Here is a 24,261-nt window from a genome sequence, read left to right as displayed (position 1 = left end):
TTTCTTTTCTTTCCTGTCTCATACATTCATTTCTTCCCTTAGGCAAATGAGCTCCTTTAAATGTTTGTCTTTTTATTTCAGTATACTGTTCATCATAGGACATAATTTTTGACACTTTTTGGTAGTGTCAGAGGAGATTTGATGTACTAATGTTAGCATGTAGAGAGTGGTTATATATACCTTAAAATAACACACAGAGAGGAAGAAAAGACTAAATCAATTCTTTAAACTTGTTTCTGTGTGTATCTTGATATTGTGTAACCAGTTGTGTGTGTCATGGTCTTTTTTTATGATTAGCTAGGAAAAGCTTTAGATAATCCTAAGGATTTCAGGAAAAGTGAAATAAATGAGCACCTTAAGATGAAAATGTCTTTTAGAATGCTTATTAGGCAAAGTCTTCTCATTTGTTTAGATGCATTGGGAATTAATTTTTTGTTTGTTGGTTTTCTCAGAACTCTTAACACAGTTCACTTGTTTTCTGGGAACCATAACACAGTTAATATCTAGCCACATGCATCCAAGTCACTTCTGTTGATGAAGCTGTGTACACATGGTCTGATTACTTTCCATTAGTAGGGACCAAAAGGAAGATGCTTGTGAAAGGCCAGGTTAGCTGAGGCAAAACCTCACTTTTCTGGTGTTTTTTAAAAATCATTTTTGTGTCAACATTAACGTGTGTTTGGACAGCAGACTTTGCAGTCTGTTGTTGCTCAGCGTTGGCCTTCCTGTACACCTGAAGGTGTGGTGGCATTGGTGACCAAGGGGCTGTTCTCAGAAACAGTGTATCTGGTATAAACTTGCAGGAGAGAATGGGAAGAGGCAATAGATATGTGGTGGGTAGAGATGACTGTACGTGTTCCTAGCTGGACCAAGAAACTTTCATCCTTATGAAGGCTATGTTGGGTGACTAGAGAAACACCACTCTGTCACTGTGCTGGGTGTATCTTGTCCTTGGAGTGTAATTATCAGGTACTTAAAAATAAAACATGTATTTGCTTACACATCACAGCTTCCATGGTTGTGTTACCCTTGTGCAGTGCGTCAGTCAGTAGCACTATTTTTTTTTTAAATAATAGCAACCTTCACTCCCAAGAATTAAATACTGTTCTGTGTTTTTAAGCATGTTCATCCCTAAATGTTTTGGAATGATGTAAAATGCTCACTAATGGTAGCGTGCTACCTCTGAGAAAAGCACGTCAGCACAGGGCAGTGCTGAAGCATATACTTAAGTCATATTGAAGTCAATGTATTTAAACACAAATGTATGTGTTTTCCTGAATTTGTATGTTTATCGTTAGCTGTTCTGAAATAAGGTCATTGTTTTTGTACTCCTAAAGAAGGATAAGTTTTACTTTTTTCTTTTTTTTTTAAAAAAAAAAAAGGTGAATTTTGGGAACACTTTAAATACACAAACTGTATTGTCTTTTGCTTTGATAGCTGATTGCTGTTTATGATGAGGAAGAAACTCAGCGTAAGACTGATGGCACCAATGGCAATTTGACAGACAGAAATAGCCCAGGCTCTTTTGAGACGGAGGTAGCGGCTCAGCTAGCAGCCTTTCAGCCAGTTGGTGGTGAGATTGAAGTGACTCCTTCTGCCCTAAAACTGGGTATGTATATCTTTGCATGAATATTTTTTTGATTCTTTGACCAATATATAGTACTTTCTTATTTCTTTTTTTCTTTTCTGAGTACGTCTGTAGTCCAATCTTATGTATTTAAAGAATTTCTTTAGCACCCCATTGTTTGCCTTGCAGTTCAGTGAAGACAATTACAATGACAAAAGCTGGGCTTTTGAACAATTGATGTTGAAGACTGCAACTGAGCATGACAAATTTGCACCTAAGCCTTGTATCCTGCTATTATGCCCATCCCTACAGCTGGTGTTCCTTTTTCTCTCCTTTCTTTCATTGGGTAGGTTGCTGATAATCATTCATTGTAATCTTCTGAGAGCAGAAGAGGTAAAACCTATGTAGTGTTTTCAAGTAACAAAGTCATTGAAAAAAACCACTAAACCCAGCATTTTTATTGAGGAACCTGGGTTCAATGAGTGTAAAACTGCAGCGTGCAAATAGTTTTACTGATTATCTGAGCTAATACCCTGTTTTGGGGGTGGGAGGTAGAAAGGAGGAGATGCTGATTGCAAACAGTTCAGCTCTTTGCCTTTGAAGAAGTTGCACAGAAGGGTCTGTTTGCCTATCTGACTTTCAGGTGAGCAAACTGTGATTAGGAGAGGCTTCTGTTTGAGTTCCTCTTATATCAGAAGGTACTGTGTGAAGTGCTGCAACTCTGGTCCCCTGTGTTGTTTCAGCGTGCCTGGCAGGCCAAGAGTTCATGCACTGGTTTCCAATTATAAAGACCTAAAGTCTTGTACGTTGTGAACACAAAGCAGTTTGAAATGCTTTCTTGGATTGAGAAGCAAGCTTAGCTGTCACCTAGATACTAGATATACAAGCTTTCAAAAACAGATTGAAGCTCAATACTCTTGCTTTCTATGTGTAAAGCAGTAGTACACTGACAGCATTTAGCAAATGAGTAGCGGTCAGGAGAGGGTTCTCTGCAGTCCACCAGAGAGCATGGTGTTCTTGAGTACTGCTGGCAGTCTCCTAATGGCATGCAGTAAAATTTCTGGGTATAAAGGGCTGCGGTAAGATTTCAGAAACTGTATGTTCACTTATCTGTTTATTTTAATTACATTTTTAAAGTAAAAAGGCTGATTAACAAAAACAATGAGCTAAAATAAAATTTCTAATAAAGCTTACTGGATGAGGGTATGTAACTTAATTTCTAACAGAAGTCTCTGCTCATTTTTGTGCCTTATGTAGAAAATACTGAAATTCAAGCTGCATGAAAATTTTTAGACTCAAACTTCTGTATTAATGGATCACTTCTATTTTCTTTATATTCTAGAACATAGAATTTTTTTTTCTATATTTAATGACACACAGGAATTTCTCATACCTAAAAATTTTAGGAAAAAACTTATTCTTGCCATAACTTCTATGAGATTGAGCTGTCGTTTTGTTAAGCATGAGTTACGGAAGAGCTTGTGGCTAAAGGTTCAATGGTTGAATGGTTTGCCACTTCATTTATTGCATATTTTTAAATAACATTGTAAACACATTTTAACACGTTTTGGAAAGAAATTGTTCTCCATATACTTCTGAGCCATATTAAAAAAAAAAAAAAAAAAATCATTGAGAGTGGTCTGTCTAGCATACTGTTGTGTGTAAATCGAGGGCTGGAGAGAAGAACACTTCAGCCTTACACAATTTTATGTAAAACAGTCAAATGTTAGAGTTCTTGAGCTCAGCAGTAAGCTATCACGTAGTTCAGTTTTCATGGCGTTTATGGAATCTTTCAGCTATAGAGTGTAAAGGAGATGAAATAGAACGTGAGAAGATCAACCAATTAGGATTCTATTTTGTTTTCAGTGCAATACTTTATATATATATATATACACATTTTAAGTTTTAGATGGGTGCTTGCTTCTTGAAATAGAGAACTTAAATATAATGTGTATGTCTCAACAGTTCTCTTTCAGATTGTTTTATTTTACAAGGTAAATGAAAGATTTTTCTACCTGTCAGTCCTGTAAACTCAGTCCACACTCCAAAATGTAATTGTTTCCTCTTTTGGATTTTACATCATGGATTGCAGTTCTTCAGATTTAATTTTTGACTTTATCTTTTCTGTACAAGTCCCTGAACCTTAAATTATGTTCCTCTTTCCACTAGGGGCAAATTGAAAAGTAAAAGAAGAAATAGAAGGACAATTTGGTTGCATCCATATCATTGATGCATGAACCACAATAGTTTGGCTCTCTGTCTGATTATTGAATTGACTCACGCTTGCTAGCAGAAAGAAATAATAATAATTTAAAAAAGCTGTTCTTGGTTTGGGAGCAAGCATGTGATTAAATATCTACACAGCGAGCAAGTGTTGCTTTCCATGGTAGGGCTGTGCTTCGGGAACTGTCATGTGCCTGCCCTTTACAGTATTTTTGCAGAATGCCTTTAGCGATAAATGCAGGGAGTCTGTTGTTACATAAATTGTCAGGTTGTGGAACAATTTTGCCTATTAATTTCTGTTGAGTGTTTTATATTCTCTGAAACCAGATCCGCAGTTTTACATAGAAACAATGTCCATTTTGTGACCTGCTTAGAGAATTCTTAGAGCTTGATGTTTAATAAGCATGTGAAACTAGAGACTTGTTCTTAAAAATGAGAGGATCAGTACTGATTTTGAAAATTCACTTGAGCTACTGCCTTCGAACTTTTTTATAAATTGTGTATTTGATCCTGTTTAGGTATAACATAAAACTAACTTGTTTTAAAGCCTTTACTGGCTAGGTAGAGCTGGCAATGATGAGGGATTTTTTTTTTTTATTTTTATTGTATGATTACTTCTTTTAGGGGTTTTTTTTTTTGGTGGTCGGTGCTATTTAGAATACTGATCGACTTGAGTGTGTCTGAAGTCGTAGTTTTTCTGTTATGTAGTTATTACCCTTATCTTTTCCTTTATCACCTGTAACTTTGCTTTTATTCTAGCTCACTTTCAATCTTACATTTGACTTGAAAGCTAGAAGTACCTTATATTGCTTCCACATACTGGCAAAATGTTGGAGGAAACAAAGTTAGTTTGTTGTTTTACTTATTATCAGATTACTTCTTTAATACTTGGCATGTATCTTCTTAAAACAGTTCAGGAAATAATTCAGCTATTTGTTTTCCCTGAAATGTATGCTTCTGTACTTTTGAAGCTAACTCTGTGTTGTCAAATAGGTGAAACTGTGGGCTCTTATATTCAGTTTAGGAAAAATGCAGGAAGACTGTAACTGTTCGTGAGCACAGTATCTGCTGTGTCCATAACGTAAGGTGAGGTGCATACGTGGGTGCCTTCCTCCTTCCCCTGCAGAGCTGGGTTATCAGGTGGTGTTGCTGACAGTGGCTGAATTCAGACTGCAAAGTAAGCAATACCTGATAGTTTCTTACAGCTGAAAAGGCTTTACTGCAGTTTCTGATACTCAGGGATGAAATTGAGGGAAACACAGTAATTCTGTTAGGTATGTAGGTCTCAATTTGGTAGTGTTTTTTGCATCGTAGTATTTTCCTGTTAAGCACAGTGAAGTAGGAGTTTCGCCACAGTTTTTGCATACTCAGGGGATGTAACACTTACTGAAACCTGTCATCATCCATTCAGATGTAGATGAAAACCTAATGATTGTCATGTGTACTTTCGCACGGGTACCCAATGACCATAGTCTTTGCGAAGTACCAGTGCTGCCTTCATTCTTGTCTGGACAAGTAGTGCTGTATTTCTGTAGAAACATGAAGACGGGGAAGGGGCATTGCTTATTTTGTTTCTGTTCAGTGTAGATCTAAATATCTACCTTTTTTAGTTTAGTGAGCAGGAGAGTACTGATAGTAGATTCTGCAGAGGGGCCTTGGGTTCAGTTACACCTCCAGTTCCCTTTCTATTTTTTGTCCATAATTGAAGTATAGTGCAAAAGAATATCACGGCTGGCCGGGATTTGTTAATTGTACCCAGTTTCTTCAATTAAAATAAAAAAAACCCTTTTTCTTTTAATACTAAAACTCTTGGTGTATGCGTTTCAGTTGACAAAGAGATAAATATAGACCTGTTGTTAAAAAAATAAAATCCCCATTTGACAGAAGATATGATTGGGTAAAGAATGTTTTGTGCTACAATAGAATTGGTAATAAAGCAGCTGTTAGTTAATATTACAAAATTTAGAGAAACACACAGCCATTTAATGTGTCTGATCAGCTGTTTGAAATAGTGAAGAAATGATCTACTGGGTTTGGTATTTCTGTGGGTAAGTAGAGAACATGAGGACATGGTTGTGAACGGGCAGCAGAGAGAGCTTGTCTTGTGAGACTGTTCCTTGTTAGCAGAACTCAGACTACACTAGTGATGTGGACATTACAATGAATTTCAAGGAATGGTACAGGTAACTAAATGCCTGAATGGCATGGTAGGTAGTGGAACAGGAAAGGAGAACTAAGAGGTTTAGCCTTTTTGGTTTTTTCATTGTATCGGTTTGTTTTTCCCCTTTTCAGTCCATATGGGCAGGAAGGAGAGCACTGTTTACAGAGGATTAATTTTATGGACATGTCTTTTTGAGCTGGAAATGCCTTCATGATTGTCTTAGTGTTTCATTTGCTTTAGTTGATAGATGATCGTTGAGTGCACACAAACTTAGTTCTTGCTTTTCTCTTGCTCCTCTCCTCGGTGTTAAGTAGTCATGATTTTGCCCGGAGGAAGACAGTATTTGGTGAGACTTGTCACTTCTGAATACTAAGGCAGGGAAAAAAGTGAGGTATTTGTAGGTATCGCCATGATGGGTTTTCTGTTGTTTTAATTATTCTTACCTCTTTCTCCTATTCTTTGGGAATTGGGTTGAAGATTCCTGAAGCTGTTTTCTGAACACAAGCATTATGGGAAACAGATGCAATTAGGTTACTTGGGTTATTACAATAAAATTTAGCTTCTTAATGAATTTATACCTTTACTAGTGTTTGGTTAAAATTGAAGTTAGATAAATATTGCTTAAAATAGTTATTGATAGCAGGTTATAAAATTCTCTTCAGGAGTTTTTGGAAGATTCTCCCTTGATAAGCTTGACAGGGCTTAAATTGTTACCTCCAGGGTATGGATGTGATCTGTGCTGCATCAGAGCTCAGACAGAATTCCTTCTCTTCCTTGTCTGCTTTTAAGTGGAAGTATTCTAAGTAGACTTGGGGGCATTTTGAACAGCATTTATTTGATTGGTTTTCCTCTTTCAAGTTGGTGTTGAGATAGTTAGATATACAGGCAGTGTATTTTTTTTAAATACAGAGGAAACAGCAAGGTTGTGGGTTTTAAAAGTTAAGAAAACAGCTGTGAACTGAAATTGTTCATTTGATAAAATGTTGCTAATGCTTGTATACAGGACACATGCTGTGTCAGAGTAAGTAGGAAAGAGTTTTTCTTACAGGAAAGCTATCCTGGTCATCTTAGTCTTGCAGTGTCAGTTTGTTGGCTGAGTGTTCAGATGTTGTCAGTACACTGAGTGTACTACATGCACGTAATAATTCTCTCCTGTATGACTCAGGGAAAATTAACATTTTTAAATTAGTAAGTTTTAAAATAAATTAATTGTGGAAGCACGTGCTGCCTTCTGTGGTTTGAGGCAACACTGCTTATTTCTTTAAGCAAATATGACTTTATTCTGTTTCTCTGCACCAGAAGACAGCTCTTATAGTAGCGATATCAAACGTTGTTCTGTGTTGTTCATCAGAGGTGTTCTGAGGATGAAACTATACTTGATAAATTTTTCTCCCCTGCAGCATTCAATTTAATCTGCTTTTTAAAGAATTGTGATGATCAATTAAAGTTGTCTTATGTTCGTAAAACAAATTGTATCTGTTCTCAGGCAAGCTAAAGGTTTGAAGGTAACTTTTCATCTCTGTCAGAGTGCAGGCTTGGTATATTTTGACCTCATGACTTAAGCTTGGTATTACTTAGTTGTCCTTGATTCATGGAACTGAGCTTTGCACTAGCATAGCTAAAGTTTGTCTTTGTATTGCAGCAAAAGAATACAATAATGCTTTCTCTAAAGATATAGGAAAAAAAAAATATATAAAAATATTTTTTCCATGTGTTTTTCTCTTTTGGTTGCCCATTCAGAAAACAAGCTGGTCTTTCCTTCCTTTCCCTGTACTCAGAATTTAGTAGCAGTGTAGGTAATAAATTTATGTGCATAGTTGGTTACTAAAGAACCTCCTTTCTTTTTAATAGCCCCTCTGCCTCCAATTTCCCCAAAGATTGTTTCTCAGCAATTACTACTCGTGTCTCTATTCCATTTGCACTTGGTTTAATGTGCCGTACTTTGGGGCAAGGGTGTATCCCCATAAAAATATATTAAGTAGGGAGAAAAATGTTTTTCCATCACAAGTTATACATTTTTCTGAGTCGCTCTCTGAATGTTAATTCCCAGCCTTTTATTACCTCAGGGAAGTTTTGAGGAAGGTGATGAATGGGACTTGGAATGATGGAATAAATTCTATTACAAAAGTCTACACTGCTTTTTGACACATTTTATTTGATGTCAGTTTTTTCCTCAGATTTTTGTCTATTTTACTAATTTTGTAATGTTGCTGTAAGTATTCATATGCTGTTATGGTGCATAGCTAGTTTCTAAGGTAGTATCTCTTAAAAAGAAACGGACCAACCCACTTAGTAAGCTACGTATTTGCAGCTGAAGGTTGATGATATAGCGTAGCCTTTCAAAACGTACTGGAAGGCTATAGAGCAACCTCTGTCAGTACACTGTAGTGCTAGGTAAGACAAAGGAGCGTGTATGTATGTTTATAAATCTCTACAGTACTGTGTGCTGTGTTACCTCTGAGGCAATATGGCAAAATGTGTATTTCAGGTTGAAAATCAGCCTGCTAAGCTTGGCTGATTGATAGTTTGAAATTGTACAAGTTAACAAAAATAGGACTTCAACTAAAGGTCTTGAGGTAGTAATCACCCTTTTTTTTTTTTTTTCCTTAAGAAACCAAACTAATACAGTTTTACACAATTTTTTGTAATGTTTGTTTGCTAACGATTCTTTACTGTTTGCGTCTGTATGAACATGTTCCAGTATACAGATGAACCCATCTTTATGAAAGTCATTAGAGTAGTTACATATAACAGTTAAATGATTCATTCAGTTTGCCCATTGCCATTTAGCGCTCTCGTTGCTTTCTGTTTAATTTACCCTTTCAAGAGCCTTAGTTGATAGTTAATTTTTTGTCTCTTTACTTTGAAGTGCCACTTCAGATTTTGATTGTTTTTCACAACAGATATCTAGAATCTCAGCCAAGTAAAGTGGAGAGTTTTATGTTTACTACTCCTGAACATAGTGGGCAAAAGATGCACCTCCTTCCCAATTTTCCCATAGACACACTGGCTGTTGATTTATATTTTTCTTTTTGTAACTCATTCCTTCATTAGAGGGAAGTCTGTTCACTGTAGATATTAAGGAGGATGTAGTATGTTCACTAGAAAGATGAATCCGGCAGAGTATTTTGGTTATCTCTTTTTAACTCTCCCACAAAAAGGGACAAACGACCCTCTGTGATTGAATCCTTGTAATGGTTTACCTAGGTCCTGAGTTAGGATAGGGAGGAGAATTGGAAAAAGGTAAAACCTGTGGGTTGAGATAAAAACAGTTTAATAATTGAAAAAAATGCGAAAACCCCAAACCAAACCAAACTACATGCACCACCCCACCCCCCTGCCCCATAATAATTGTAGTGGAGAGGGAGAGAGGAATAAAACCCAAAGGGAGAAAACCCACCAAGTGATGCATAATACTGTTGTTCGCTATCTGCTGACAGATGTCCAGACAGCCCCTGAGAGCAGTCAGCAGCCCCCAGCCAACTCCCCCGGTTTATATACTGAGCATGGCATTCTGTGGTGTGGAATATCCCTTTGGCTAGTTCAGGCCAGCTGTCCTGCCCATGCTCCTTCCCAGTCTCTTCTGCACATCCTCACATAGAGGGTAAAGCATAGGAAGCTTGAAAAGTCCTTGATTTAGAGTAAGCACTGCTTAGCAACAACTAAAACATTAGTGTGTTATCAACATTACTCTCATACTAAATGCAAAACAGCACCATACCAGCTACTAAGAAGAAAATTAACTCTATCCCAGCCAAAATGAGGACAGCTTTTAAAAAAAAATTCCTACAGAGATAGTCATTTTACCATTTTAAATGTTAAGACAGATTAATAGGGAATGATTATTCACTTTCCTGGCCACATAAAAAGTAGGAGTATCAAACAGAACAATCGTTAAACAGATTATAAAGCAAAACAACCCTAAATTAACTTCATGAAGCATTCAACTAAATTGTGTAATTCAGTGTTACAAGCCAAAAATCAATGAGTTACAATAGAATTGGACAAATTCAAAGGTGGTGGCTCATCACTTGACGGATAAAATACAGTGGTCTAGAGGCTGCTCTGATTAGAGATCTTTCAAACATCGTGTTTTTTGCAAGCTGGTAGGATACAATGCCTTGTTACGCCTTCTCCCCAAGTATTTCCTGCCACTGTTAGATGTGGGATAATAGCTGAGGTGGAGCCAATAGAGCTGCTCGTGTGTTCCTATTGCTCCTTGAAACCTCGCAGAAACTTTCAAGTTCAGGAGGTTTCACTATTTTATCTTAATGTCTTTTAAAATTGGCAGGAAGAAGTTTGAAATTTGAGACTAAAACTAGTTTATCATGACCAGAATAAAAAATTAGCATAACAAGACTTCTTTTCTAAAGAAAGGTCAAAACAGAAATGGTTTGTAATTTAGATCAGATATATAAAATACAGGTCATATTTAAATATTAAAAAAACTATACTGGTGCCATAATTTGTGATACTCCTTTAAAATGCCATTAAAATATTAGAAAAAATGTATATGCTACTCTACTACTAGCAATGAAATGCTACCAAAGTGATATTCAAGCTGTACAGTTTAGCTGCCAAAGTTTTAAAGAAAATTAAACTGTTGAATGGTGGAAAAGTGACTGCATAAGCACCTGTAACTGATGTTAGCTGAAGTGCTAAACCAGCTTTTGGCAGTGTGGCCTCTTTTGCAGGTGCACAGAATATTTTCTTTCTGTCAGTTTATTCAACTAGTACAGTTCATTAAGTATTTCATTTGAAGTTGAGAAATGGGCTGGGAATTGAAATAGAAGAAATGCTTATTTTCACCTTTCAATCTGTGAATAAAAATGAGGTGCGAGAGTCTGAGATCTATTAGTTTTAAAATCTTATAGGATATATTAGCCTAAAATGATTGATTTAAATTCAGTAACTACAGATAATATGCTGCTTAAAAAAAAAGTCAGTTTAATAGGATGAATACTTTCTGCTGTGTCCAGCAAGTTGGATGACTGAGACGACTGGTGTTTTTAAGTATATCTAAAGTTTAGTTTCCATTGACATCTGAATGCCATTTGAAAGAGATTACATTTAAAAAGAAAGAAAGAAAAAAAAAACCCACAACCAAAAAAACCAAAAACCAAAACGCCAATCCCCCAAAAATTTCATGCATGTGTAGGGAAATTCTAATGTAACACTTTTTTTTTCCCCAGATGATACTTAAAAAACATAAAATGTTTGGAGGTGCTCTAATTTTTAATCCTGTGTCTCAAGCTGGAGATTGGAGGATGTACACCAGTTGGGTGCACAGTGATGGTGTGATTCACAAAAATGTTTCACCTGGACAAGAATAAGAGAAAGCCTGGCTTGCAGTGGAAAGTGCTGATTCTTGTTGGTAATGGCCAGTGTGTGGTCATAAAGCTCATGATCAATCTGCCCAGCAAGGATAAAATTGCACATTTTACTAGAGCTTGGGTTAGGAAACAAAAATCTCAACTCCCTGTTCTGAGATGATTAATCCTTGTGCCAGGGTGATTCTGCTGCATCTCCTTCCCCTCTGCTTGGTCTTTTCTGCGTGGTGCCTTGGAACCAAGACCCTTTGGAGCAGAGTAATAGTCCTCTGAGCACTCCAGTAAACTCTAGGTGCTCCCTGTCAGCATCATGAGGAGCTGAAATTAGGAACCCTCTGTTGATAGAGGTGAGAAGATCCTGAAATTACTCTAGATCTGATGTGTATTGTGAGTATTCTTAAGTGTAAGAAGAGAGTACCTGATTAAGATCCAAACTGAAGTCCTGTCCTTCAGCTGGAAGTCTTCTTGAGAGAAACTGTGAAACGGGGAGAAAGTAGCAGCATTGCTCTCACATCTTCTGTAGATACATACGTATCCTAGTGACTTATGAAGTGATTAATTTCTTTTCAAATGGATGTGGATTTTTATCCTAAAATGGGATCTAGGTTAACTTCATTACTGAAAGAATGTAGGTGATTCTTACATGCCCGTTTTTGAAACTCCAAAAGCTGTAACTGTAAATATTCCATAGCGGTTTCATTAAGCATCATTTCTGACAACGATGACACCAAATAAATTTAATTCTGGTCATAAAAAGTGAGAAAAGTTCTTGTGCTCGATAACTGAAATCTGACTTAGTATGTTACAGCACATACAACCAGAGAAAGTAGTTCTTCTGAACTTTATGCACCAAAGAACACCACTCCAAAACAGCCTCTGTTTAAAGCCTTTACTGGGATTTACTTGTAAGCGATTGCTTCTGGTTTTCTTTGTAAGAAAAATTACACCTCATTTTTAGTGTGATAGGGAAATACTTTGTTCTGCATTGAGTTAATATGTAAAAGAGAGCTTGTTGGAAATGGATTTTCATCTGTTTATAGTTTTAAGTCAATTGTCTTTAACCGTTACATCATCCTAGTTCATTAATCTAATCTTATATCCATGGGAATTTAAAAAGTGCAGTATGCACTTTGGAAAGAACAGATAGCTGTAGATCTGAAATTGTATTGATAGGTGCTATTATGAGCAATTTAAGTTAGCTTTAAACATAAAAGTCACATCGTTGGTTCATTACATATTTAAAAAATAAAAAGCAGTGGTACAGTCCTATCACAAGGTAGAATGTACAAGCTCATGTCAGCTACATTTGAAGTACACAGCAGTACCATTACCTGATGCCTGGGGTGGTGGTAAGCAATAAATCTGAGGGTGACCAGATTTACCCCCAGTGATGGCCTAGTGCTTTCAAAAAGCGCTGACTGGCAGTACTGACTGTGTGCCTGTTAACGTGAAAATTTTCTGATAAAAATAAGCATACGTTAAGGACCTTTCCTATATTTAAATATAAATTACTGTCCTGCTTGTAATATTTTGTTTCCAGTGCCTGAACTATTTCATGACTGAACCGGTTTAAAAGTAATTCTGACTTCCTGGTTTAAGTGGTGTTGTTTTCATTGTGTCTGCTCAGAGGTTGTTGATCTAAGGATAGTCTATGCTAAAGTGCAATTTGGCATTTGTGTGTGTATGCATATAGTCTTTATGGTGTTTTGTTTCAACTCTGACTTGAAATTTCATTGCGATTCGCTGAGAAGGAGCTTTAAAAAATATTTTGAGGCACATACAGATGAGAAAATAATTTGTCTGCCTGTCCAGGCAAGTGTAATTTGCAAGCAGGCAGCAGAGTAATTGTCATTGGTGTGGCCTTTAACAGTTGACAGTTTGATACATACTTGATGGACGGCTTTTTCCTCATCATAGTCAGCATTTTTATATGCAGGAGCAGAATTTAAAATTATGACTTTAACTGTGTAGATGTTTTATTGTAAATCTCTTTCTACACATTTATGGTTTTCTGTCCAAGTGTTTCTTTTGTTCTTCTCTAAAATAGTTCTTCCTTGTTACCTGGAAAAACAAGCAAACCAAAAAATCCTCATAATATGTTGGTGGCCACTGTGCCAGTGGTAACACATGTGCTTGCATTTCCTGTGTTCCTTGATTTGTCACCTTACCCAAGAGTCATTTGAGAGTGTTTGCACCTGAAGCAATGCTCAAATAAAATTTTAGTATGTAATCTGACTGCATGATAGATAACACAGCCTACCAAAAATGCTCGTGGGTTATGAACTCTGGCTGTCTTCAGCAGTTTTCTGCATTTGGTGTTGTAACAGCAACCTGCAACCTAAATCCCAAAAGATAAAAGGATTTCAGCCTGGAGGTGAATTGTGCTTTTGTAGGAGGAAAAAAGGAGGCTTAAGAGCAAAAGAGCAAATTAAAGGTTTGGAATAATCTTTTTTTTGTGGTAGTGGTCACCCTGAGTGGTACTCAGCTGTCTAAATTTAGGCATCAAATCTGATGCCAGGACTCAGAGCCCAGAGACTCTGAAGAGTTTAGGGGGACCCCAGCAGGGACAGCTGGAGCTCCAAAGTTCCCCTGAACATGTTCAGATCCAGAATTCCAAACCTTACGTTGTTTACCTGCTGTTGCACAGTGTTCTTAAACGCATCACTTCTGGTTAGTCAGCCCCCTCTTAAACTCAGGTGCTGATTTTTGGTCCATCAGTGCACTTAAGTGAAATGAGGCAGGGTGCACTCCTATTCAGGGTACGTGTTAATGTCTGTGCACGGCTTCTTGGTGAAATTTAAAAAGGAAGTAAAATAAGAAAATAGGATTTAGTCTGGCATGGCATACATGCCATGTTTCTTTTGCCATTGTGTTGATGCAAGTTTTCAGTTTTTAATTGTGCACAAATGGCAGAACTTATCTCCTTTTTTTTTTTTTAATGTAACCAATTTAAATTGAAGTGTGGTCTCTACCATATGCTTGTTTCAACCATATTTGCAGTTAAAAAATATTTCCAAAACATAAGAGTTCAGGGAAAATACACTGTTAACCATGGGTCTGTGTAGATACTAATTTTTGAGGGTGATGCTAGCAAAAGGAAAAGATCAATCTACATGGCTGGAAAGTAAACAATACAGAGTTTAAGGAAGGAAAGCTGCAGGACTTTTTCTCATGAGCTTTGTCAAAGAGTATATATTGTGAATAAGGCTGAGACATCAACACGTGCTTAAAAGGTGCTGTGGTACTGTCATAGAAGGTACTCTGTGCAAATTTTGAAAGAAGGGGAAATACACCCTGAAATGACTGAGGTTGAAAGCTGTCATCATGAAAAAAAATTTAGTTTTGGGCATGTGTTTGAATTTTCATTATTTGTAAATTACTGATGCAATGCAGCAAGATGAGGATAACTTTTTTTTTTAACTGAATTCCTTAGTTCAAAATATGAAGAGCTACTCTGGCATGAAACAGTAGTGCTTGTAAATAACATGTTTGTATGATCAACTTGGTATGCAGAAAGGAGATTTTAGTGTGTCTCATCATTCAGAGAAAAGACGAATTTTTTGTTTGAGCTTACACTGGTTGTTGTAAAAGTTCAGCACAAATGCAAGAGCATGAGTTGAATAACATGGAAACACAGCATGGCAAAAGGAAAACAGTAAGGAAAAAGGCAACATTCTGTTTCCTTACAGAAGAAAACACAATAATCTCTTAAGTAAATGTGGGTGATTGTCTATAGTATTTTTGTAATAAATGGTATCAGTGGTAGTTTTTCAGTACATTTTATCCATATCTAAGGAAGACAGGGATGAACAAATTCAAGGTATGTATGTATAATGGATGTGGTCCAACTCGTGAGTCAGGCTGAGTCCTGGGCAGTGGGATTTGGAGAGGTTTCTCTCTTCCGGAGTGCAAGGGAGCATGCTTGGCTTTCAGGAGCCCGGCGTGTGTGGTATAGAAGAAGCAGGGAGAGGCTGAAAAAGGGAAGGAGGTTGCAGAAGTGTGGGCTGGGATGCACTGAGCAGCAGGGAGGGTGTTCTTATGGCAGGGAGCAGCCTGAGCCACAGAGGAGATAAGAGGAGATGGAGGAGAGTTAGGTAGCTCAGAGAGCTGCTGTCTCCTGAAAGAGAATAAGCAATTCTCCCCGCTAAGTGGGAGAGTACCACTTCTCAGGTCTTTCATCTTCTCTTCCTGCTTGCTGTTTGTTTTCCCCTATTAGAGGGCATTTTGGTTCAATTTACTTTTGTCAAATAAAAGGTGGTTTTCATGCTCCAGTGTCTTTATTGTGTATGCATGTAAAATAAGGGCCAGTGGGACTGTTTTGGATAACTTCAGCTAAAGTCTACAGCTGACTTGGTTCACAGAGATGTTACGCTTTGTGGTGTCTTTATAAAAGAAACGATGTTGTATGTCCGCAAACATATTTTTAGAAGTTAAGAAAATAGACTCTGGTTTTCTCTTCAACAAGAAAATGATCTGTAGGACCCTAAAATTTGTAACAAACTAGGAGAAAAGAGAAAGCATTACAGACAGTGGTCGAAAAGTCCAGTTGTTTTTGTGCAAGTAGGGAGGCATTCCAGAGGAGCACCATAAATTTCATAGCCTCATGACAATAAGCAAAAGCTTGCAGGAATAAAAAGGAATCAAATAGCTGCAAGGCCATATTCCCAAATTGGAGAACAGTATTCTCTCCAGCCCTACTGCTGCTGCAGACTTCGGTTTCAAAGTTCAGACAGCTGTAAACTGAGAATTGGATAATGTAATTTGCTTCGGTTTCTGTAGAAAACGGTGGCAGAAAGCAAATAAAAGGTGGTTTTCAAAACTGAGGACAGGGGGGTGTGCTAAAAACAGCACCCTGCAGCACTGAATACAGGGAGCAGACCGAAGTGCTGAAGTATGGTCTGGTCTTAGTAGACAGGCATTATGTGAGTGGTGCAGTAAAGGAGCCATCTTTCAACTGCTGTGTGAGCTGGGAGGCTCGGGAACAAATGAGGGTCCTGTCTCCCAGCAGTCACAGTGATTGAGAGACTTCCATCTTTCTCTCAGCCAGAGGAATGAGAGAGAAATGAGGGGTTGGTTGTAGGAGACAGCGCAGGAAAAGGAGAAATCTAATTTCAGTGTTGGCTTTGGGACGAGTGAGCTTGATATAAGTGATCTTTTTGGGTAGGTTGTTTCCCACTCCCCCACCCCCACTTGTCCCTATCTTTGGTCTCTTTAGTTGACTGTGGGGAATTTTTTTTACCCGCTTTGGGTTACTGTTGATTTCCTGCTGTGGAAGGAGGCCAAAAACGAGAAAAGAAGCTAGGTTGATTGCCTTAAAGAGTATAAGCAATAGTACGTTTTAATTTGAAATTTGAGTATGACTCATTGAGTTGTGAAAGTTTTACAAAAAAGGTGCCACTGCAAAGAGCTTTCTAGTAGTTTAGCAAGAACATCTGTACTGTTGCTGTTTATGTCAAAAGGAGCTGGAGGCTAAATTATGCTGAATCATACAAAAGTTTCTCAGCATCTGTTTTTGAACTGTTGTATTGAAGAGAGACTGAAAATTGGATACGGGTCACCAGAAACACTTTGGTCATACATGGAAAAAATATTTTAAGTATTTATTTTAAAGAAGGGAGTAACGTAAATCCAACACTTTTTGGATTTAGCTTTTATACACTTTATCAAATGTGGTTAGAGGAGAGAAAAATTTCTCTTTAGCACCATGTGAAGAACAGGAATATTTGAGTGGAGAGATTTGGTTCCTTTTGACCTACTGACACCTTTGGAAAAATCACACAAAATGAACAAATTTTGGTGACCAATTCCTTTCTTCAGAATCTCCTTGTGAAAACATGCATAGCAATTGGTATCAAGATGATAATCGCTTGGAGCAAAAAGCAACATTCACCTTTGATTTTTTGATCATTCCCTCAATACCAGGACACAAATTTATCTCACTTTTGCTTTTTATACTGATTCCCTGCATAAGTGGACATTAGAAGGGGTAACCTGCATATAGAAACTGTTGCTCACTATGAGGAAGGGTAAGAGCATTAGATTCTCTGGTTTTTCCTCAACATCAAGTGCTGGTAACTGTAATTAAAGTTGTCCTGAAAGTGGATGTGGTACAGTCACTCCAACTTTGTTATCACCATTCTAATGAGGAAACCGTTGCATGTTCAAACTTCTATTATAGCTCCAGTAATTATGATTGCCGTCAGTCCCAGCCAATGTAATTAATATTGTAACTGATAGTTATAATGTTATTTTCACTCGCAACATTTGAAAAATTATCTTAGACCAGTGTTTGCCTCATTTTTTTTGTTTACCTATGGATAAATTATTTTGGAAGGGGGGGGGGATCATTTTTGTTTAATTTCATTTTGGATAATGTGAGAAGTTCCTTTCTTACATTACTAAAGCTGTTTTCTCTCTTGCCCCACCTGGAAGTTTTGCAGGGAGTGTTTTATAGTATATTATGCTAACTGGATGGCTGTGTTGCTAGAAGCTGCTTTGAGGTTATTCCGAGACAACATGTGAATAGACGTGAGTAGCTGGTGATTCTAATTGGAGATGCCTGCAAGAGGAAGCTGTTTAGTCTACAGCTTCTCTGAAACGAATGCAGCTGCCTACGTCTGTCCCCTGGGAATCCTGGCACTCGGTAGTGGGAGGCAGATCTGGGGTGAATAAAACCTCTTCCCCTTCTCCTCTTTATATCCTTATTTAGGCTGTCTCTGCAGAGCCAGCCCAAGGCATGTTAGAACCTAAATGAAGTGATTGTAGGGAGTTATCCAGTTATCCTTCAGCTGCCTCTGTACCCAAAAGCCTGTGCCTGATCTGTCATTTCTATGCCTTAGGTTGGGATGGCACAGAAGTAATGGTGATGGATAATTGCATCTTGTGAGCTTATGGAAATAAAAATGATGACTGTATATTTATGGTCATGCCATCATATTCAAAATGGTGACATTTCATACAGGTTAAATGTGGGCTTGTATAATAGGTATGGGAGAGGCAAGCAGGGGCTTAGTATGGCTTTTGGACATACACCAGGAGAAAGTAAGGAACAACTGAGTATGAGATGGTGAGATCCCAGTTTGGTGGGTTAATGCAGCACAGCACAATGAAAGCTGTCCTTAGTGTGGAGTGAAAGGCTTTAGACCACATTCTGGTTTAATTAAGCAACCACTACCAGTTGTAGAAGCTAACAATAGCAGTCTAGTTCCTCCTGTGTTCACAGTTACTACTCAGATCAAGCGTATGATTTCCCTGTCAGAACTTGGTGGTACATGTGGTCACAGATACATGCAACTATTTGTGTTTTTCTGAGAAGGTGCCTTTTCTCCTGTTTGTCAGCACTTTTAACCTAATTTAGCAGCTCACAAATGAAAGTCTGTATGGCAGAGTTTAAAATGTTCTCATTTCTTCAGTGTAGTTGATACCAAATGGCACAGCCCCATCATATCTAGTAACTTACGAGGTGGGTATTGCCACAGATAAACTTATATTTGAGTGCTGTATGGCTCTCTTAGTTAAGCTGCATGAAGCTTTACCTTGTGTTCCTGTAGCACTACTGAACCATCACTCTTTATTTTGTCTCTTAGGCACACCACTTCTAGTACGAAGGAGCAGTGATCCGGCTTTGGGCCCACCTACTGACTTCCACCGAAGTGCTTCTCATCCCAGTGACCACAGTCTCAAGCGTGTTGTGGCAGTAGGTATCATGTAGCTCGCCTACTTATAAAAAGATTAAATTCTTTAGAATCTCTGAATGTCAGCTGGGATACATGAGTGTATCAAGCAGAACAGAGCTTTTTCATAGACCTGATGTTTACCTAGAAAGCTCAGGTGGGTCTGCTTCTGCACAACTTTATGCCAAATGAATGCTGGCTTAAATGATGGTGCAGTTGCACCTGTTTGAAATTTACACATTTTCCCCTTTAGCTTCCCTATACAGTGTTGCAATTCACTGCCCCCGGTTGTTTAAACCAATCTATTGCTCTTTCATTTCAAAACAAAAACCACTCAAACTCCCAACATCTTTGTTTAGTGCAAGGGCGATGTTTCAGCCTAGATCACAACTAGTTTATAACAAGATTCCACAAATGGCTGTATTGGCACATTAGAGAGCAGGAAGAAAGAACTGGCGTTCAGCAGCACATGCTGGAGGTAGGGACCTTTTCAGCTGAAGGTGATGTATTTAAGGCCATACTTCTTTCACATGAACTTAACTGGAAGCAAATAGAAAGTCAGATGACTTGCATATAAATGATGTTCTGTGGGTCTCGATCTTAACTCTGATTCTGAAGGCCAACACAGGATTTTAGTTGACTGTTCATTGTTTCTCTTTGCATGGCCAAATGTGTGTGCATCTTATTTTACAATGTCTTGTATTATTTGCAATTTTAAAAGTGCTAGTAACTCTCCAAGTACATTATGGTGTTACAGGGAGATGAACTTTGAAAGTCTTCCATCATCTGTCAGACCTGTTTGAGCTGAGAGGTTTTTCTTGATGCTTGCTGTGAGCAGTTATGTATAAATGAAATACTGACTTGGTCTGATAAATGAAAATATAAAGAAGAATTCTTGGTTAACAGTGCAGACCTTACTGCCTTTGCAAAGTTAAGAAATGTGTAAAATGTCAGTACGTAATGCTGAACTGTCTGGTATTTTATAACCATGAAAATTGAAAAAAACAATAATATGGAAGAATTGGTGAAATTTGTTGCATTTCAGGACATATTTGGAATGCTTTATTTTTGACCATCAAGGACAGAGAGATAGGTTTTTGTTTTCTTGGATTTTGTTTGTTTGTTTGTTGTTAAAATATAATATTAGCAGTGACGTGTGTTTTATGCCATTATATGAGGACTGCAGTTATACTTGGAGGCTAAAACCTCACCATGCTTCACTGACTTGCATCAGTACACAAGAAAACCTCTAGGCTTAAAGGAATTCTCTATGCCTAAAATACAGAGCATCCCTCTGTCAGCTGTAGGGGTAACAGTTAAAGCTGGACAGATAACAGTGGAGAAGGCTGTCAGATTTTTTTAAATGTCATGCAAGGAGGGGAAGGCCCAGAAGGTTGAAAGTTTTTATTGTTAAAGTGAAAATCTGTTACAGCAAGATACATTACACCAGTTCTTATTTTTGCAACACTACCATTTCTAAAACTCTCATCAATCGTACTGAAATATGCTTTGGCATAATGTTTTGGGAAGCATAGAAAGCTTAAATAACATAGGTTAAATTAGGTACAGATTGTTTTAAAACACAGGGAAGAATCAATATCTGACAAATGAAAAAACATGGCACAAACAACTGAGCACTGCATTTCGAATATATCTGTGCTCGTTCACGCAAGTCTTAAAGCAATGTTTAGAGAAAATTAATTTGTTCTGTATGTTGCTACTGGAAATTTAAAAGAAATACTGCATTTCCTCTTGTCACAAACACATTTCTTTCACATTAAACTGCTTCCTTGTAGTCACATGCGAGTAAGAAAAAACAGTGCTGCTGGTAGATGAAACAATTTTCCATGCACATAGTAAAAATTAAGTCTCTGTATTTATGCCACAATTATCTTAGCAGTCATTTTGTAATTGAAACTGACTTCCATAATTAGTTTAATTGTTTTGGCACTTCTGGCATTTTGGTGTTTGGCACGTGTAGAACTGGCAGTTTGACTCTGTGTAGAAATACTCTTTAGTTAGACTGTGTACTGTCTTATACAGTATGTACTGATACACCAGTAGTTGATCAGATCTTTGAGAGGTGATTATCATATAAATCTCTGAAGACAGCACTGATTTGACTCTAGGAGAGTGCAGGACAGACATGCAGTAAGTAATGCATAAAATAAAACAGGAAACATGCAGTAATATAAGAAAAGAACATTACTAGCCAGTTCAGGTGAACCGGATGAACCTGATGGACCATTTGAGTTGTTCACAGTATTTATAGAATCTAAGCATATATTCTGTTTTTAAGATGATGTCCTATTCGTTCAAAAGAAGATTTATTGTTTTCATGCCATACGATAATTACCAAAACTACAACATCTTTTTGGAGTGACCAGGTAGTTTGAGAATTTGAGCTATTTCATATTTTCTCTGACATTTATTTTGTCTTAGCTGTAGTTTTAGCCTCAGTTAACAAAATACTTCTAGATCAATCAAAAACTGATACTGAAGTCCAGCATCTGTTCTCTCAGACTGGAAGTCATTTAACAGATGGTACAAAATTTGAGTTTCTGTTTTCATCCAAACCTCTCCTTCCTTGTCGTGATAGCTGCCACTGAAAAATTCAGGGAAAAATAGGGATAACAAACATCTGAATTTGTTATTGAAGAAAAGGTATTTGTTAGCAAATTTGTTAGTTTATGAAGGCAACTGTTAAGCTCTTCTGTCTAGTTATAATCACAGAGCCTTGGCCAGAAATGGAAGCTTCCCTCTCTAGCCCTTCAGAGAGAACCTCAGTGAAGCGTAAATAGTTTAATGCACATCTCTGAAAAACTTGGTGGCTGTGGCTTTGCTACAGCAATAGCCAAGTACCGGTCTAGCTGCTTTCTGGCTGTGAATGGCCTCACTTCAGAAAGTGGGGTTAGTAATGGGCACGAAGCCTTCAGCTGGGGATCTCTCCTGGAGCGAGGCCATGCTGTTCGATTGAGGCGGTCGAAGCCTTTTAGAAGGAGGAAGCCTTCTTTGGCCACGTAACACTTGCTCAACACTTATCCCCAGCTTAGTGAGAGGAGCTACAATTTCAGGTTATCTGCATTAGTTCAGAAGTTCCTAGCTGGATCCCTCTACCCAAGCTCCACTCTGATAAAGATGACATGCAGTAGGGCAGAAAGTCTGAATTGTGAGGTTCTGTTGGTTTAGATTTTTTGAACTTTCTAGGGAGCAGAATACATTTTGCTCCTTTTGCTCAGTCCAGTTCATCCAGGTAGCAATTGTTAAGGTGTACATAAAACATCTGAACTTTACTTCTTGCTTCTCTCTCTTTTTGCCCAGGGACAGACTTCCCTACTATCTTAAGACTTGGTCTGTCATGCGTTTTGGATGGAGGATTGTGGTCCTATTTAAGTTGTTGGGAGTTTTGCATTAATTCTGGTGGGACTAAGGTTTCACCCCTTTTTGTTAACTTACTGATTATTATGGGGATGCTATGTTCTGCATGACTTTCTCTTCTTTTCTTTCATAGTTGCATGTTTCCTGGATAAACACTTAGGTTAACTTGGACTTAATCAATGGGAATGGCTGATTAAATTGCATTTATCCATATTTAAAGATACAATGAGATGCTGGATCAATGGAAGAGCTGCTCCAGTGGCTCAGTACAGCTTCAGTTTTTACCTAGATGTGACTTGAAATTGACTGTATTTTATGCATTGTGGACATATAATTTGCAATTTCAGATAAGGTTAATATATAATCAGAGCACTTTTATGTTTCAAGCCCTTGTTAAAAAGGGATGAAACCTCCTCTGGTTCTTCTGGCTGTTAATTGTGTTTGTAACGTATTAGCCTTTCTGATTTAGTGCCTGCAGATTAGCATAACGTGAGTGTGTGTAAGGATGCAGCACCATGATTTGTCCCTTTTAGATACTATTTTGTGTACATAAGTAAACATAAAAATATACTACAATCAGAGCTTTGCTTTAAGATTATCAGTAGTATTTCAAATCAGTAGATTTCAAAATGCATGAGTATTGTAAGATAAAGGCAGAAATATTACTTCCTTTAATAGGCTACTTAAAAGCAGGGCAGGAAAAGTAATTTTTGACACAGTGGTGGAATGATTCTGTAGAGTCTATAACTTGGGCTGATCCAGCAGGTTTCCACCAAGGCTTAAGCTAGGAGACTGCACTACTATGAGAGTTGTATTGTCTGGATGATTTTAGAAGTTGGAATTTTTGTCCAGTATGTTTACTCACCCTGACTAGGTCAGATAGTTTTAGTTTCTGGTCCTTTTGCATGGGTTAGAATTTCAAGATGAAGTTCGCCCATAGTTATGCCATAGAATCATAGAATGGTTTGGGTTGGGAGGGACCTTTTAAAGGTCATCTAATCCAACCCTTTTACAATAAGCAGGGACATCTTCAACTAGATCAGGTTGCTCAAAGCCCCATGCAACCTGCCCTTGAATGTTTCCAGGCATGGGGCAGCGAAATATCTCTCTGGGCCACCTGTTCCAATCTTTGACCACCCTCATGGTAAAAATTTATTTCCTTGTATCTAGTCTGAATCTACCCTTTTTTAGTTTAAAACCATTACCCCTTAGCGTATCGCAATAGACCCTGCTAAAAAAAGTCTTGTTGCCACTTTCTTAAAAGTTCTCTTTCTAGGAGGTGGGCTATGAGAAGGACACCAGATATTGGGAGAAATGCAGTAATTCTTCAGGAACTAGCAGTGCCGGAAGGATGGTGCACTTCTAATGCTTTAAATACAGTGCTTCTTGGCATATAATGATTAGACAACAAATAAAGTAGAGATGAAAACACATCCTGGATGTTACAATGTGTGTTGCAGGGAAGAGGCAAGACTGCTCCCCTGAGGTGGAGTGGTCTCGGACTGTCATTCAGAAAGGCAAGGTATTTAAATTCTGGAAGGTGTTTATCTTTTTATAGTAAAAGTTTTCCTATTTAGCTCTCGCTCTTGAAATACTTCTTTGTGGAACTGTACAGAAAATCTGGGGAGATTTAAAAGAATCTTCTGTCATTCAGGTGGGGAGTTCCAAACAGTTTGAGTTTTTTAGAAGGGGATTCTGATGTGGGTGAATCCACTTTTAAAACAACTACTGTGTGTCTGTTTACACTGTGGAACATATATAGAACACTCCTAATGAGTGCAGGAGCATGTCAGTGTATTGCTTTTGATGTCTGATTAGATGATCATAGGGACATCTGCAGTGAGTTAGTTTTGAAGTTGTTGGTTTGAGGCACTGCAGGAACCAGAGCTGTGTGGCAGTCTTACACCATGAAAAACTGCTGCTTTTAAA

General features: G+C 37.8%; 1 protein-coding gene across 5 annotated transcripts in view; it reads left to right on the top strand.

Moving 5' to 3' along the window:
* The window catches only part of PARD3B (par-3 family cell polarity regulator beta), a 413,289-nt gene that overhangs the window by 123,424 nt on the left and 265,604 nt on the right, over window positions 1-24,261 (top strand). For all 5 annotated transcript variants that reach the window (XM_056349156.1, XM_056349159.1, XM_056349157.1 and 2 more), the window contains exons 3-4: window positions 1,438-1,609; window positions 18,868-18,977. In XM_056349156.1, the coding sequence (XP_056205131.1) occupies window positions 1,438-1,609; window positions 18,868-18,977 (282 nt within the window). The remainder of the gene's footprint in view (window positions 1-1,437; window positions 1,610-18,867; window positions 18,978-24,261) is intronic.

Source organism: Falco biarmicus, chromosome 8, assembly GCF_023638135.1.
Source record: "Falco biarmicus isolate bFalBia1 chromosome 8, bFalBia1.pri, whole genome shotgun sequence".
Lineage (NCBI taxonomy): Eukaryota > Metazoa > Chordata > Aves > Falconiformes > Falconidae > Falco > Falco biarmicus.
The sequence above is the reverse complement of the archived record's forward strand: the minus strand, read 5'-3'. Positions and strand labels throughout refer to the sequence as shown.